A 17099-nucleotide genomic window follows, 5' to 3' on the forward strand; every position below is an offset into this window, starting at 1 on the left:
TTTGACATTGACCTTTTATTTTACGGTTCATTGCTAAGTGTTAAGTCTTTGTGTTTTGGTCTGTTTTTCTTAATTTATAAGAAAAAGGTCAACTTTATTTGTTCATTGATCAATGTTTCATTTTCTCGGTTAATGTTGAGTTTATGTGACAGTTGTAATAAAGCTTTATATTTAGGACTATCAACATAATATCATTGATTAGTAAAGAAGGCGAGACATTTCAGTGTGTGCACTCTTGTTTCATGAAGATATAAATCCTGTTTTTGATGCAAAAATTAACCCTGTTTGTCTTTTGGATTGCAAAATGGCGCAGGTATAACCAAACCATGCTGTCAGTACATGCTGATTATCAACAAGTCTGTAGTAATATTGAGTTTGAGCAAATTCCGGTTGGTTTAAAGTCAGAATGTGTTTAAATACGATGTCTTCTTGTAGGCTATAACTTTTTGAACTAACATGATACAAATCAAGCTCAGCATGTTGGTCATGTAAAAAAATGTATAACTGTTATAGGAGTTGTAAAGTCTGTTTTACAGTAAGCTCTGGTGCTTGGTAGGATTGATTGCCATTATGTGTTTTATTATTGATATATATGCCTACCAAAAAGGGTTTCCTGAGGTGACAAACAAATAATGGAAGATATAAAAAGGTGGAAGATTCCAAAGAGATAAACAAACTCATAAACAGAATACAAACTGACTATGCCATGGGAAAAAAAACGAACGCAAAAATGACCAGAAGACAAACAAGTCAAAATAATACAAAATAGAAAATTAAAGACTAACCCCAACAAAAACCGGGCGATATCTCAGATCTCAGGAGATCCTGCAACACATGTGGCAAAGTGTTATGTATAATGAATTGAAAATGAATTACTAATAATAAATGACATTGGGATAAGACACAAACCATGACCACATTCTAACTGCTACAAGAAATATTTGGAGAGTTAAGGTTAAGCCGATAGAATAAAAGCATTTTGATGTAAAGTCCAAGCTTGCTCTGACAATTGACAGCATTCTATGGGATTTACTGAATCTTAGATTAATAAGTACAGAGCAATCTTGGACTATTTGTTACAGTGACAATTCCCTCTAAGACACTCTTCACACAGACCTGCCACAGTGGTTCATGACTAAGCTTTCTGTGTTTATCCCAACTACCTCTGTGTCAAGAGCACCTATCTAACTCCTGCCTTAACTGGGCTTCTTAATGGGTAGAGGTACTTGTCTCTGTAAGATTTCCCCCCAGAAAATTGGGTAGATGATTTCTGCCAGAATTCACAATTTGTAAATTAAATAGTTTATATTTGCTTTTAATTCTAATTTCTTTGTGCTTGACAGAGAAGACGCAAATACAACTTTGTTCAAGTCTTTGTTTTGTTCAAGTCTTTGTTTTGACCAAGCTGATTTTATGCATTACCTCCTGCTTGAAAAATTTGAACAAGAAAACCAAGGTGATATGAAAATCTCTGTCCATCACATACCAATAAACCCACTACATTTGTGTATGATCAAGTTTATAAAAGTGAAAGACAGGATAGAAACATAAAGGTAGATGTTAACTTACTGATTTTCACAGATTATTAAAAACATAATACTATAGATGTAGATTTCTATATTAAAGTTACAAATGCTGTATTCAAATAATTGTAGGAATGATTCAACAAAATCAAAACAAATACAGAAAAAAAAACCAAAAATACTTCAAAATTTACAATGTACACTTGTACATACAAATTAATTGTAAATAACAAAATTAAAACAAATAAATGCTACAATTGAAAGACAATGGTTTATAATGGCCATTCTAGTAATCACTAATATAAGGAGATGAATTATATTAGGGAAACATTTTTTTTGGTGATTAAATATTTCGGAGATAAGTATGTTTTGTCCCTGTGACCTAACCACAAATGCTAACATCTTAAACTATACAATTATGTCTTGCTTTGGACTTTCTTCATAGAATGGAGGAAGAAAAATTCTCAGATTTGAATATTGATTATAAATACTTTTTTTGATAATTTAGATTAATGACACTTTCTTGATATGTGAAGAGGAGGAGATGTTAGAGAAACCTGTGTGCACATTCAATCATATATGGCAAATGTTTTCCATTGGTATGCATTAACCAGCAACACATTAAAGTTCATAATTTGAAGGTTGACAATGCCACAAACTTTGTCATTCCCAAATGACCATTTGCCAGATTCCAAAAAATAGATGGCAAAAAAATGACCATACCAATTATCAGCGAAAACACTTTTTTCTGATTGTAAGGTGTTTTTGAAAATATGCTGTAAATGCAGAAATTTTGGTGGAGGATTTATTACGTTTATTTTGTGGAAATAATATATCCTTGAAATTAAAACCCCAAAGAAGATTTAACTTACATATAATATCACTTCAATTTACTTGAAACCATGAAATCTTATATAGAGACAAAACCACAAAATTTTAACCCCACAAAAAATGAATATTTCTTCAGTTTATTCTTATAACTGAAATAAGACAAATAATAATTAAAACAGATTTTAACAAATCAAAACAGCAGCAGTTATAATTCATAATTAACTAGAAGTTAAGTAATGCTTCTAAATATTATATGTAACAAAAACAAATGAACATAACTTAAAACAATTATCACAAATCAGTACATAGTACAGACTTAAAACAACACAGTAAAATAACAGTACATATATATGTCTACACTGAGGGTCTAAACATACATGAGGCCCCTTGCATGTCTATGTATACACAATAAGTAACTCTACAGTACATGTTCATGTCTACAAATGGGGATCTCAACATACAGAAGACCCCCTGTGTATGTCTAGGTATACACAAGTAGGTAAGGCTTCAAATTAGCTGAGTTCTCAAAACTTAAACATAAAACATAAAAATACTGTTGAAATGGATTCAGTTATACATTCTATCACTAAAAGCTAATGTCACATAAGTTCTGCCCCTGACGTGTTTCCATTGTTCAGAATTCTTTTTGAAATTATCATTATGGAATCATGCAAGATTAGGTCATTTTAGTTCTAAAGTTAAATTTTTTATAGCCATCAATCCTTTTGTTAATATGAAATTGACAGCATATATTAACTTATTTACTAATTTAAGAGGCCTTAAATAAATACTTGTAAAATTTTATTTGCTAAATTTTTCTTTAAGGATAGAATCCAATTTTGTACCTTTTGAATTAACTTTTATTTTCTTATTTGGAATATCTTCATTTTCTAAGTCTTCACCTTCTTCTTCAGACATGTCATCAAAATGGCTGTCATCAAAAGCATCCATATTAAATACCCGCTCAGGTTTTTTACGTTTTCTGACTGATTTTGATACAGGTGATGTTTCTATACCTAAACCTATACCTGTTTCCAAGGAAACAGATTCTGGATCAAAATTTTCATTTTTGTCAAATTCAGTTTCATCAACAAGTGTATTATAGAAATACTTTGACAATTGTTCATCATTATTTAGTGTATTTTCATCAGATTCCTCCAGCAGGCCGACCCCTTGACCTTGGAGAAGTTTTCTAGGGACTGATTTTCTTCCTTTCCTTGGTGATTTAGAATCAGGAGAAGACAATACTTGTTCCACACTACTAGAATCATCCATTTCATTATGTACTCGACCAGATGACATCTCGTTCAGGAAGTTGACTGCTTGCTCCTCCATGTCCTCTGTAGACTCGTCCAGTCCATGTTTTACTTTCTTGTGTCTGTTTAAATTTCCTTTAAAACAAAAGATTTGAACAAATCAATTAGTAAATCATATAAAAACCAGGTGCTCCGCAGGGCGCAGCTTTATACGACCGCAGAGGTCGAACCCTGAACAGTTGGGGCAAGTATGGACAAAACATTCAAGCGTGATACAGCTCTGAATTTGGATTGTGATCAAATTTTTGACATTACATGTTTTTTTTTTACACAAAACAAATGTCAAGATTTTACAAATCAATTAAAGATTTCTTCTTCAAACTTTTTAAATCTAAAATTAAATAGTTGACACAGCATAGGTTTCTGACACAGAATGAATGTGGTCTAATGAACTTAAAATATTTTTTTTGCCTTTGAGCAATTCACTATGCTGTTGAATATTAATCCTCTCAAAAAAATGTTTGAAGAAATTTTCTTTTTATTTATGAAATCTGAAATGAGAAAAATTAAAACCCACCCCCTTTTTTTTCACATCCCCGTTTCCCTTTTTCCAAAACTGATATCAATTCAAATTTCTAATGGAGTTTGCAACAATAACTACTCTTTTAAATACATCATAAAATATTAAAATGTAAAATAAAGTGCTTGTTATCACTGAATGGTAAAGATTGGTTGGTAGTAAAAGTGAATATACATTGTTTATTGTATAAAACAATAAAAAAAACTTCATCAGCAACATTTTATATTGGCAAATTTCCAATGAAGTTATTTACATAAAGTTATTGGCAAATAAAAAAAAGAAAATGACATCATAGTCATGTCTGGCAAATGTCCAACATACATTATCTAAAAACATTTTAGATAAGATAAGGAAAAAAAGCTTCATCAGCAACATTTTATATTGGCAAATTTCCAATGAAGTTATTTACATAAAGTTATTGGCAAATAAAAATAGAAAATGACATCATAGTCATGTCTGGCAAATTTCCAACATATATTATCAACTTCTATTCTATACAAAGAAAGATAACTCCAATTGAAAATTAATTGCTATTGCACAATATTGTACAATTAGATATTTCTTGCTACTGTGCAATACTGTGCAATTGAAAATTTCTTGCTATTGCACAATACTTGATATGGAATCCTGATTTGGACCAACTTGAAAACTGGGCCCATAATCAAAAATCAAAGTACATATTTAGATAAGGCATATCAAATAAGCCCAAGAATTTAATTTTTTGTTAAAATCAAACTTAGTTTAATTTTGGACCCTTTGGACCTTAATGTAGACCAATTTGAAAACTGGACCAAAAATTAAGAATCTACATACACAGTTAGATTTGGCATATCAAAGAACCCATTTATTCAATTTTTGATGAACAAAGTTTAATTTTGGACCCCCATTTGGACCAACTTGAAAACTAGGCCAATAATTAAAAATCTAAGTACATTTCTAAATTCAGCATATCAAACAACCCCCAGGATTCAATTTTTGTTAAAATCAAACTAAGTTTAATTTTGGACCCTTTGGACCTTAATGTAGACCAATTTGAAAACGGGACCAAAAATTAAGAATCTGCATACACAGTTAGATTCGGCATACCAAAGAACCCCAATTATTCAATTTTTGATGAAATCAAACAAAGTTTAATTTGGACCCTTTGGGCCCTTTATTCCTAAACTGTTGGGACCAAAACTCCCAAAATCAATACCAACCTTCCTTTTATGGTCATAAACCTTGTGTTTAAATTTCATAGATTTCTATTTACTTAAACTAAAGTTATTGTGCGAAAACCAAGAATAATGCTTATTTGGGCCCTTTTTTGGCCCCTAATTCCTAAACTGTTGGAACCAAAACTCCCAAAATCAATCCCAACCTTTCTTTTGTGGTCATAAACCTTGTGTCAAAATTTCATAGATTTCTATTAACTTAAACTAAAGTTATAGTGCGAAAACCAAGAAAATGCTTATTTGGGCCCTTTTTGGCCCCTTATTCCTAAAATGTTGGGACCAAAACTCCCAAAATCAATCCCAACCTTCCTTTTGTGGTCATAAACCTTGTGTTAAAATTTCATAGATTTCTATTCACTTTTACTAAAGTTAGAGTGCGAAAACTAAAAGTATTCGGACGACGACGACGACGACGACGACGACGCCAACGTGATAGCAATATACGACGAAAAATTTTTCAAATTTTGCGGTCGTATAAAAATGTTAAAAAAAATATCAACTACTTTTCATTAATAATAAATTTGATATTAATTCTGGAAAAATAAAATTTTGTTTCTGAATTCTGCATGTCACATCAAAAATTGAATATAAAACCATATTTGGGACAATATCCCTAATGTGCCTCAGAATGAGGAACTCAAAAGTCATGTGAAAACAAAAAATCTCTGTGTAGTGATATTGGGCATGTTTCTATTGTTTACAAAGGACTAAGGTCAACCATGTGTGTTGATTTAGAAAGTAAGGACTAAAGTCAACCATGTGTGTTGATTTAGAAAGTAAGGACTGAGCTTAACCATGTGTGTTGATTTAGAAAGTAAGGACTGACCTTAACCATGTGTGTTGATTTAGAAAGTAAGAACTGAGCTCAACCATGTGTGTTGATTTAGAAAGTAAGGACTAAGCTTAACCATGTGTGTTGATTTAGAAAGTAAGGACTGAGCTTAACCATGTGTGTTGATTTAGAAAGTAAGGACTGAGCTTAACCATGTGTGTTGATTTAGAAAGTAAGGACTAAGGTCAACCATGTGTGTTGATTTAGAAAGTAAGGACTGAGCTGAACCATGTGTGTTGATTTAGAAAGTAAGGACTGACCTTAACCATGTGTGTTGATTTAGAAAGTAAGGACTGAGGTTAACCATGTGTGTTGATTTAGAAAGTAAGGACTAAGCTTAACCATGTGTGTTGATTTAGAAAGTAAGGACTGACCTTAACCATGTGTGTTGATTTAGAAAGTAAGGACTGAGGTTAACCATGTGTGTTGATTTAGAAAGTAAGGACTAGGCTTAACCATGTGTGTTGATTTAGAAAGTAAGGACTGACCTTAACCATGTGTGTTGATTTAGAAAGTAAGGACTGACCTTAACCATGTGTGTTGATTTAGAAAGTAAGGACTGAGCTCAACCATGTGTGTTGATTTAGAAAGTAAGGACTGACCTTAACCATGTGTGTTGATTTAGAAAGTAAGGACTGAGCTCAACCATGTGTGTTGATTTAGAAAGTAAGGACTAAGCTCAACCATGTGTGTTGATTTAGAAAGTAAGGACTGAGCTCAACCATGTGTGTTGATTTAGAAAGTAAGGACTGAGTTTAACCATGTGTATTGATTTAGAAAGTAAGGACTGAGCTTAACCATGTGTGTTGATTTAGAAAGTAAGGACTGAGGTTAACCATGTGTGTTGATTTAGAAAGTAAGGACTAAGCTTAACCATGTGTGTTGATTTAGAAAGTAAGGACTGACCTTAACCATGTGTGTTGATTTAGAAAGTAAGGACTGACCTTAACCATGTGTGTTGATTTAGAAAGTAAGGACTGAGCTCAACCATGTGTGTTGATTTAGAAAGTAAGGACTGACCTTAACCATGTGTGTTGATTTAGAAAGTAAGGACTGAGCTCAACCATGTGTGTTGATTTAGAAAGTAAGGACTAAGCTTAACCATGTGTGTTGATTTAGAAAAAAAGGACTGAGCTCAACCATGTGTGTTGATTTAGAAAGTAAGGACTGAGTTTAACCATGTGTATTGATTTAGAAAGTAAGGACTGAGCTTAACCATGTGTGTTGATTTAGAAAGTAAGGACTGAGTTTAACCATGTGTGTTGATTTAGAAAGTAAGGACTGAGCTTAACCATGTGTGTTGATTTAGAAAGTAAGGACTGAGCTTAACCATGTGTGTTGATTTAGAAAGTAAGGACTGAGCTTAACCATGTGTGTTGATTTAGAAAGTAAGGACTAAGCTTAACCAGGTGTGTTGATTTAGAAAGTAAGGACTGAGCTTAACCATGTGTGTTGATTTAGAAAGTAAGGACTGAGCTTAACCATGTGTGTTGATTTAGAAAGTAAGGACTAAGATTAACCATGTGTGTTGATTTAGAAAGTAAGGACTGAGCTTAACCATGTGTGTTGATTTAGAAAGTAAGGACTGAGCTTAACCATGTGTGTTGATTTAGAAAGTAAGGACTGAGTTTAACCATGTGTGTTGATTTAGAAAGTAAGGACTGAGCTCAACCATGTGTGTTGATTTAGAAAGTAAGGACTGACCTTAACCATGTGTGTTGATTTAGAAAGTAAGGACTGAGTTTAACCATGTGTGTTGATTTAGAAAGTAAGGACTGAGCTTAACCATGTGTGTTGATTTAGAAAGTAAGGACTGAGCTCAACCATGTGTGTTGATTTAGAAAGTAAGGACTGACCTTAACCATGTGTGTTTATTTAGAAAGTAAGGACTGAGCTCAACCATGTGTGTTGATTTAGAAAGTAAGGACTGAGCTCAACCATGTGTGTTGATTTAGAAAGTAAGGACTGAGCTTAACCATGTGTGTTGATTTAGAAAGTAAGGACTGAGCTTAACCATGTGTGTTGATTTAGAAAGTAAGGACTGAGCTTAACCATGTGTATTGATTTAGAAAGTAAGGACTGAGCTTAACCATGTGTGTTGATTTAGAAAGTAAGGACTGAGCTTAACCATGTGTGTTGATTTAGAAAGTAAGGACTAAGATTAACCATGTGTGTTGATTTAGAAAGTAAGGACTGAGCTTAACCATGTGTGTTGATTTAGAAAGTAAGGACTGAGCTCAACCATGTGTGTTGATTTAGAAAGTAAGGACTAAGGTCAACCATGTGTGTTGATTTAGAAAGTAAGGACTGAGCTCAACCATGTGTGTTGATTTAGAAAGTAAGGACTGAGCTCAACCATGTGTGTTGATTTAGAAAGTAAGGACTGAGCTTAACCATGTGTGTTGATTTAGAAAGTAAGGACTGAGCTCAACCATGTGTGTTGATTTAGAAAGTAAGGACTGAGCTTAACCATGTGTGTTGATTTAGAAAGTAAGGACTGAGCTTAACCATGTGTGTTGATTTAGAAAGTAAGGACTGAGCTTAACCATGTGTGTTGATTTAGAAAGTAAGGACTGAGCTTAACCATGTGTGTTGATTTAGAAAGTAGGGGAACATAGAATAAATATGTAAAGACTATGGATCTATTAAATGAGTTCAAACTATTAAATTTTCAAAGAAGTCATTGTGTTAAAAAAAGGATTTTTTACCACGAGGAGCCGCATCACAAAAGGATACTTGGGGTTTGCTAATTTACAGAAAAAGTAATCTCACTTTGTACCCTGAAAATTTAACCACATACATGTATGTGAAAATGTCTCAGCTTCGAAACGAGCCATCATACATATCAAAGTTAACAATATGGACTGAGCAACACTTTACCATTACCGCCTATGGAGAAACTAATACGCATCTTGACCCATTTGTCAAACCGTTATTGTTCTTAAATTACAATGTGACATACAGTTTACCAAAAATTTTGATAGACACAGACATGCAAATTAAAAGTTATCTTGTAATCTACTCTCTATTGACCATTAAAGTTCTTCTTTAGAGAAAAGCTAGCAATAATTACCTTTGAGAGTAAATGTACTTCCACAAAAACACGAGTAAGGTTTTGTGTCATTGTGCATATGAAGATGGCCTTGTAAGTTATGTAACCTCCCAAACTGTTTTCCTGTAAAAATACATCAATATGCTCACTCAAGAAAAATCGTTAAGTGTCAAAAATTGACAATTTTATGCAAAATGAACACAATAATTATATTTTTGATATCATGACATATACATGTATGCACTTCTTTCATTAAATATACAATATATGCTTCAAAAACTATGTAAGGACAATCAGGCAACAATAACAATTTTGCAGAAAAGACAATTTGTTAAAATTAGACTGCCAATATAAATTGATGCTAGAGGAAGCTGTTGTATAAATTATCCTTCCACAGATGACATAGCCTTTGACACTGAAAACTTTCTGTAAATTGTCTTTTTTATACCTGTAAATGTCAATAAATAAGTTATAACTTGTCATTTTCTTTGGTTGTGAATATAAAACTCACTGGTTCCTAGTTTTAACCAGAGTTTGTAGACTTAAATTGTGACTGTTCTGTGGTAGTAATGTATGGTGACCTATAGTTGTTAATTACCGTGTCATTTGGTCATATGTAGAAGGTTGTCTCATTGACAATCATACCACTTCTTCTTCTTTACAGGTATGCATTCAATATGCGTTAAAGTTCCATGTTTTGAATAATCATAAAATTCTGTATCAAATAGTTTGAATACTTTCAAATGCACAAGATGAATGTATAGATTATCTAATTACATGAGTGTATAGAATAAGCATTTTCAAATATTTAACATACACAACATAGAAATGGCTTTGTATTTCCATGATAAAACACGTCCTTACCACAAAATTTACACTGGAAAGGTTTAGTTTTACTGTGTACCACTTGGTGGGCTTTGAGGGTTTGTGGCTGAGTAAATGTTTTCCCACACACTTCACATTTGAATGCTCTGGTGGCATTATGAATTAATACATGCCGCATCATGTTAGCTTTCTGGTTGAATGATCTGCCACAAATATCACAGGCAAAGGGTTTTTGTCCAGAGTGAGTGAACTGGTGAGCCTTCAAATGATGCTCCTGAAAACAGATGAAACATACAAGTAGCATATTCATATATATCTATCCAGTACTTACCTTCGCTCATATTTAAGAATTTTCTTATGAATGTAGTCAAGAAAAATGCATATCAAATTCCAAACAATAAATAAATGATACAAGTCCTTTACACATGAACCTGAAGACAAATCAAAAAATTCATAGAGAAGATGTTCTTTAATTTTTTAATCTTTGACTTTTATTGCTCACTATACATTGTATAATATAGTATAGGTTTTTGCTCATTGCTGAAGGCCCTATAGTTGTTTGCATCCTTAAAATTTGGTCCCTGGTGAAGAGTTGTTTAAAAAACAATCATACCACATCTTCTTTTTAAATTCATACCATTTACATTGTACATATCAGATTTAGTAAGACATTAGACAAGAATAAATTTATCATCCTGTTCTGTTACTTACCTTCATAAAATCCATACCACACTCTGTACAAATGTAAGGTCGTGAACCTTCATGTGTGATCATGTGATCTTTCAGCTGACTAGGATACCTGAAGACTTTCCCACAATATTTACAGATAAGTTCTTCTCTTTTTTCATGAAGCACTAAATGAAGTTTCAAAGCCTTTACAGAATCAAATTCTTCACCACATTCATCACATTTCTCTATGTCTGAATTATGTTTTTCTTTATGAGTCCTTAACTCACTAGGGTAAGCAAAGCCCCTCCCACAAATATCACAAATATAAGGCCTACTTTCTAGATGAACAGTCTGATGTCTTTTGAGATGACTTATTTGTGTAAACTCCTTTCCACAAATAGTACACACATGTGGTTTAATGTTATCATGTGTCAACATGTGTGTGTTAAGGTGGCTTAGTTGTTTAAAATATTTTCCACACACCATACAAAGATGTGGTTTAATACCGTTGTGATCTAATATATGAGTGATCAAGTTGTGTTTGGTTGTGTAAGATTTTGAACAAAGCTGACATTGCCATCGTTTTTGTTCGCCATTCTGGATGAGCTGACTATCGAGAATCTGCACATTAATTTCCATGCGATCTAAGTTTTTATGAAGTTCTTCATCGTTATCTGCCTCTATAGCTTTCAACTTTTCCATAACATGATAATATGTCTTTTTTTGTTCTGTTTTACTCTTTGTATCTTCATCATCACTTGGATCTTCAGGTACAATATCTTCGTAAGTGTTTTGACCTTTCTTGAAATTAAGAGACATTATTCCTCCTGACATTAAGTCTGTTGGGGTCAAGTGTTCTATGTTATTTTGAGATTTTTTGGTGACTATGGAAACAGTCACAACAGTACCAGTGTGGCCAACTGATGTTGTCATAACAGCTGGTGCAGCAGCTTTATTAAAACTAGGGGAGGTAATTGCAAAGGGATGTAACTTTTGTTGTAACTTTTTCATTTCTGGAGACATTTGTGAGGTTTCTGATTCATTGTCATAGATATGCTCGACAGATGCATAAATAGAATCATTGGATTTTGGAAGAAATTCGTCATGAAATTCTTCCTCTGATGTAACCGCATCCTCTTGTTTTATCTGAACAAATGTAGGTTTCTTCCCTTTTCTCTTCCTCGATGCTTTTCCATCTTTATCAAAATCTGTAGTAAAAGAATCATCAATCTCAGGTCCTTGGTATACTAATGGATCATTGTTTAGAAGATTATTTTTCAAAGATGTGTATTCCTCATCCCAAACATTCACACTTTCAAATTTTTCAGCAGTAGCTCGAATAAAGTTATCAGACTCTGGATTATCAAGGTCTTGGTTTTCACCTGATGAATAAGAAAATCTTTTCTTATCTGTTTCTTCATGATCTTCACTGACTACAGAGGGTGAAACTTCCGAACTAATCTGTGATTTAATATCCTCTAGATTTGGGATAAAAGTAGCATCTTTGTCGATTTCCAGAACGTCTACACCAATATCTGGTCTTACGTCAGTCTGTGCAGTCAGCTTTCTAGGTCCTGTACATATTCTACCAAGCAGTGTGAATTTGACTGTCTTAGGAATATCTAAGCTCTTGTTCACAGATGGCACACTTGTGGCCTCAATATTCAAATGATTCACATTACTGGTAATACTGTCTTTGCATATTGTCATAAAATTTCTTTGATTTTGTAAAATATTAATATTTTTGATGTACATCCTTCTGATATCTTGATGTGATTCTAATTTCAAATCATTCATTTCTTCCTTTTGTAGTTTATTGACCAGACATGTTGTCTGTCCATCTTTGTCTGTTATTTTGGATAATACTGGACTGGTAGTTTGATGAGTCCTTGTGCTATTTGGAAGAGTTATGTTTTCTGAGTAAAGCAAGGGTACATCATTGTCATCTGTTTCACAGTCTTCTTGTGGGTTACCATCCTCATCCTCCATTCTGTAAAATAAGAGAAGAAAGATGAAGATCACAACTGCTAAAATTTTCTTATTATTTGTGTGTTAACTCTATACATATCTAATAAATTTGGCAATTTTTGGTGAAATGAACAATTGCCCAATTGACTATTTTTGTTTGTTGTTACATTTTATAACAGTAGGATAGAGGTAAATATGTAAATTGTAAAATGAATGACTGCAAGTAGCAATAACAACTTAACACTATTGCTTCAGATAAGGGTGAAGATTGGTACTTATTAAAATGTTTAAACCCGCTGCATTTGTTTGCACATGTCCTAAGTCAGGAATCTGATGTTCAGTAGTTGACAGGTTATAAAATTGAAAAAAGGACAAACAGACAAATATATTATTACACAAGACACAACATAGAAAACTAAAGACTAATTAACACGAACTTAGTAAAATTAACATACTTAAAAATTGGCAATCATACCACATCTTCTTATTTATATATAATGTATTAAAGGAGTAACCTAATTTTCTTCACATTAAGATCGTTACCCATTTTCAGGATTATTTAATTAGAATACATGTACCGGTACTGTCGCTTGGGGTAGAGACATAGGCGGAAAAATTTGGTTGATTATATAGGGAATCACTGAAGCATGAGTAATTATTTAATATTATGAATTATTTCATTGTTAGTTTAAAATTATAATTGTTGTTATATCTACATATATACTTATTTCTTGTTTATTATACCTATTTATAAATATTTGGGCATCACTTTTATACCCAGTGGAAAATTTTTTCAATGTAAAGATGAACTGTACAAAAAGTCTATGAAAGCATGTTTTAAATTACAACAATGTATGTCATCCTCAAACCCTAGTGTTTCAACTTTACTTCATTTATACTGTATGACCGTAATGTAAAACCAATTTTAACCTATGGATGTGAAGTCTGGGGTATGTTTTCTGTAAACTCAGCTGCATATAAGAAAAATTATCAATATATTTTAGAAAAGGTGTTTTCAAATGATACATCTGAAAAATCACATATCAAATTTATGAAATATGTTCTAGGTGTAAATAAGAAATCCAGTAATCTTGCTGTGACGTCTGAACTAGGGAGATACCCAATGTATTTTTATATTATATTAGCAATGTTGAAATATTATCATCGACTCGATAATTCTAAGAACATGTTATTATATGATGCATATTTATGTAGTAAAGAACTACACAATAATAAAGTGAATACATGGTTTTCAAGTATAGACTGTATTTTAAAAAAGCTGGGCATACAAACATGTAATTTAAAAACCAGTATCTACTCTTTCACAAAATTTATCAAAGATAAGCTATATAAATACTATCTCCATTTCTGGAAGGAAAATAGAAATAAAGTTTTACAATCAGATCAAGGTAAACTTATTACCTATTTTTCCTTTAAAACTCGATTTTGTTTTAAAAAATATTTGGATCTAAAAGATTTTAGATTAAGACAATCAATCTGTGAAATTAGAATAAGCGCTCATCCATTAAGGATTGAGACTGATAAATATGCCAAACTTTATGTGAATAGGACACTGAGAAAATGTTTATACTGTACTTTAAATAAAGTTGAAGATGAGCTACACTTTGTAACTGAATGTCCACTATATATTGATAACAGAAATGAGTTTTTTAATTAAATTTCTCTAAATTGTAATAATTTTCAATCTTTAGACAATTTTTCAAAGTTTTTATGGCTATTTACACAAGAAAATTTAAATTTGTATAAATGTTTAGGAAAGTATGTATCTAAAAATCTAGAGATAAGGAGAAGTTCAAAAATAATAAATGCAAATTATCCACAAATATACATATTTTGAGTGGTATATGATTTTAAATGGTATATTTTAAAGATGTAAATTGTATTATCTGGTTCTGTCCTGGACTTTTAGAGCATTTTTAATAGTATTAAACAATGTTGTTTTCTTATATTATATGTCTCTAATTTATGTCTAATCTTACGTACTTGTATGTAATGTCATGAAAGCTCTTTATAGGTCCCAGAGACATATAATAATTGTATTATATGTCTCTGTATGGCCCTTTAATTGCCTATTGGAAATAAAATATTCTTATTCTTATTTATTTTGTTACAAATTGTAAGGTTTATATGTCAATAATTAAATTTTTGAAGTTATTACATACTCCACTAAGATGCAGGGTTTATAACTTCACATTTTTGGCCTCAAAATTATTTTTCCCTTGGCCTATCAAAATATTTTGACCACGCCCCCTGTCAATGATGGAGTGAAAATGGCGGAGGATAAAACAAACAACAAATCAATCTTTCTTCCTCTTTTATTTATTCAATAAATAAATACTTTCATCATATAATTAGCTTGGCTATTTCCTGTCGTCATTGGCACTCTGCTCAACATTTTTGAAAAAGGTAAACAAGTGTGGAAAGACAGACCGAAAAATGGAGGAGACTGATAGACCACCCATTTAAACCGAAACTTACGGTGTGTTTCGGATTGAAGGCGAAAATGACATTTATAAATTGGTCATGTTAACAATTGTGCAAATGCCTTTTATCCTTAAAGTGCATAGTTAACAAAGATACATCGAAGGAATAACAAACCTGCATGGATAGAGTGATCGCTGCAGTTTTCTTGCATTTATTTGCGTATGAATATATTTCGTCTGCCAAAGAGCACCTGCAAGAAATATGTGTATTTGATTGCAAACCTATCAGCACTTAATGTTTCTAGTGTATAAATGCTTCTTTTCATTTCTTTTATTTGGTTCATTCGTTAGTTTTGAAAAAAATCTGAATTATCTTTATCATCATATGCAGTGGATTATATTTATCGGAGGGTTATAAAACCGCCACATTATGCATGCTGACCACTGACTGAGTGTGTGTAAAATATCTCATTTTATGTCATCACCGTTTTATTGCAACATGTCAGGGCAATGAGAAAGGTGAAGTGGACATAATGTGTTTGAGCAGCTAGTCTAAAGTTTTAGCACATGTATAATTTCCCAAATTACATATTTAAAGGAAAACTTTTAAAATGTTTCAAGAGAGATAACTCTTGCCATCTCTCTATCTTTCTCTCTTCTCCCCCTTTTTTCTTCATGTCACTGACTTTTCTAAGAGACCATTCAATCAGTGAACTTTACAAGAGTCTTCAGATGTGAACAGATGTTCTATTGCTGATTGACCTTGTATTGAGATATCATGCACCTACATCTGTATTGGAAAATCTTGTATAGTCTAGAAAAAGAGAAGAAAAATATTTTAGTGTCTCCTAGTCCAAATAATTATGACGTCTGGCAAGGCTATTTTATTTTTTTCTGTGACGCCTTCACAAATAATTAAAATAGCCTTGGACTAAGTGTCTCCCTACCTCAGTACCTGAGCTACCCACACTGTTAGTGTGTCCATATTTTGATGAAGGTAGTAATGCCTTACATTTTGTGTTTTGTACATTCAATTGTCAAGCCTTCATCATTAGAGTCAAATTGGTTAAAATCTTGAGGGGATTTGTCAGAGGTCTCATAATTGAAGGTGGTTAAAGGGTACCTTCATGAGGAAGAACGGTAAAGATTCTTACCATTGAAATGACATTAACCATAATTTTTGGTGCATGACAATAAAATGTGCACTTTGTTATAGACAAGTAATAAAATCAAATGATTTAAATTAATAAAAATGACAATTCACGTTAAATTTTTTCCAAAAATAACAGTAACAATAATTATTTGAGACCTCTGACGAATCACGGTAAAATCTTAATCAATTTGACGGTAAAGGTCATTACTACAACTACCCTCATAATTATCCTTACCGTTTTTTTGGAAAAACAATTAACTTGATTGTCAAAATCAGTTTATATTTTTTTTTTAAAGAAATTGTACATTTTATTTTCAGGCTGCTGCACCAAAAATTACCATGAACTTCATTTGGCAATTTTTTTTACCACAATTCGTCATATGACTCTCTTTAATCAGCACTTTTGATATTGATCAGCAGAAACATATCCAGGATTTGTTGTTAAGGGACACTCCTGAAAATAAAAAGTCAATTTTGTGCCTGTCCCAAGTCAGGAGCCTCTGGCCTTTGTTTGTCTTGTATGATTTTTGATTTTAGTTTCTTGTGTATAATTCGGAGTTTAGTATGACGTCCATTATCACTGTACTAGTATACATATCTTTTAAGGGGCCAGCTGAAAGACGCCTCCAGGTGCGGGAGTTTCTCGCTACATTGAAGACCCATTGGTGGCCTTCGGCTGTTGTCTGCTCTATGGTCGGGTTGTTGTCGCTTTGACACATTCCCAATTTCCCAATTTCCTTTCTCAATTTTAG

At 32.4% G+C, this 17099-nt stretch overlaps 2 protein-coding genes across 3 annotated transcripts in view; one reads left to right on the forward strand and one right to left on the reverse strand.

Moving 5' to 3' along the window:
* Positions 1-1599: 1599 nt before the first annotated feature.
* Positions 1600-15463, reverse strand: LOC143073659 (uncharacterized). Its single transcript, XM_076249360.1, has 5 exons — positions 15370-15463; positions 10825-12772; positions 10153-10387; positions 9310-9411; positions 1600-3745 (listed from the first exon to the last, which is right to left on the reverse strand). The coding sequence occupies exons 2-5, from the start codon at positions 12769-12771 to the stop codon at positions 3156-3158; spliced, it is 2874 nt and encodes a 957-aa protein (XP_076105475.1). The 5' UTR covers position 12772; positions 15370-15463; the 3' UTR covers positions 1600-3155.
* Positions 15464-15607: 144 nt separating this feature from the next.
* The window catches only part of LOC143073660 (semaphorin-2A-like), an 84829-nt gene continuing 83337 nt past the window's right edge, over positions 15608-17099 (forward strand). For both annotated transcript variants that reach the window (XM_076249362.1, XM_076249361.1), the window contains exon 1: positions 15608-15713. The gene's annotated coding sequence lies outside the window, so the exon portion shown is untranslated. The remainder of the gene's footprint in view (positions 15714-17099) is intronic.

Source organism: Mytilus galloprovincialis, chromosome 4 (genome assembly GCF_965363235.1).
Source record: "Mytilus galloprovincialis chromosome 4, xbMytGall1.hap1.1, whole genome shotgun sequence".
NCBI classification, from domain to species: Eukaryota; Metazoa; Mollusca; class Bivalvia; order Mytilida; family Mytilidae; genus Mytilus; species Mytilus galloprovincialis.

What these genes read in the sequence shown, in the direction of transcription:
- LOC143073659 (XM_076249360.1), bottom strand. Translation starts at nt 12,771, where the DNA reads ATGGAGGATGAGGATGGTAACCCACAAGAAGACTGTGAAACAGATGAC. An exon ending in TTTCCAGTGTAAATTTTGTG is followed by an intron (nt 9,412 to 10,152) that starts GTAAGGACGTGT and finishes GTATTTTTACAG; the next exon opens with GAAAACAGTTTGGGAGGTTA. An exon ending in AAGTACATTTACTCTCAAAG is followed by an intron (nt 3,746 to 9,309) that starts GTAATTATTGCT and finishes TTTGTTTTAAAG; the next exon opens with GAAATTTAAACAGACACAAG.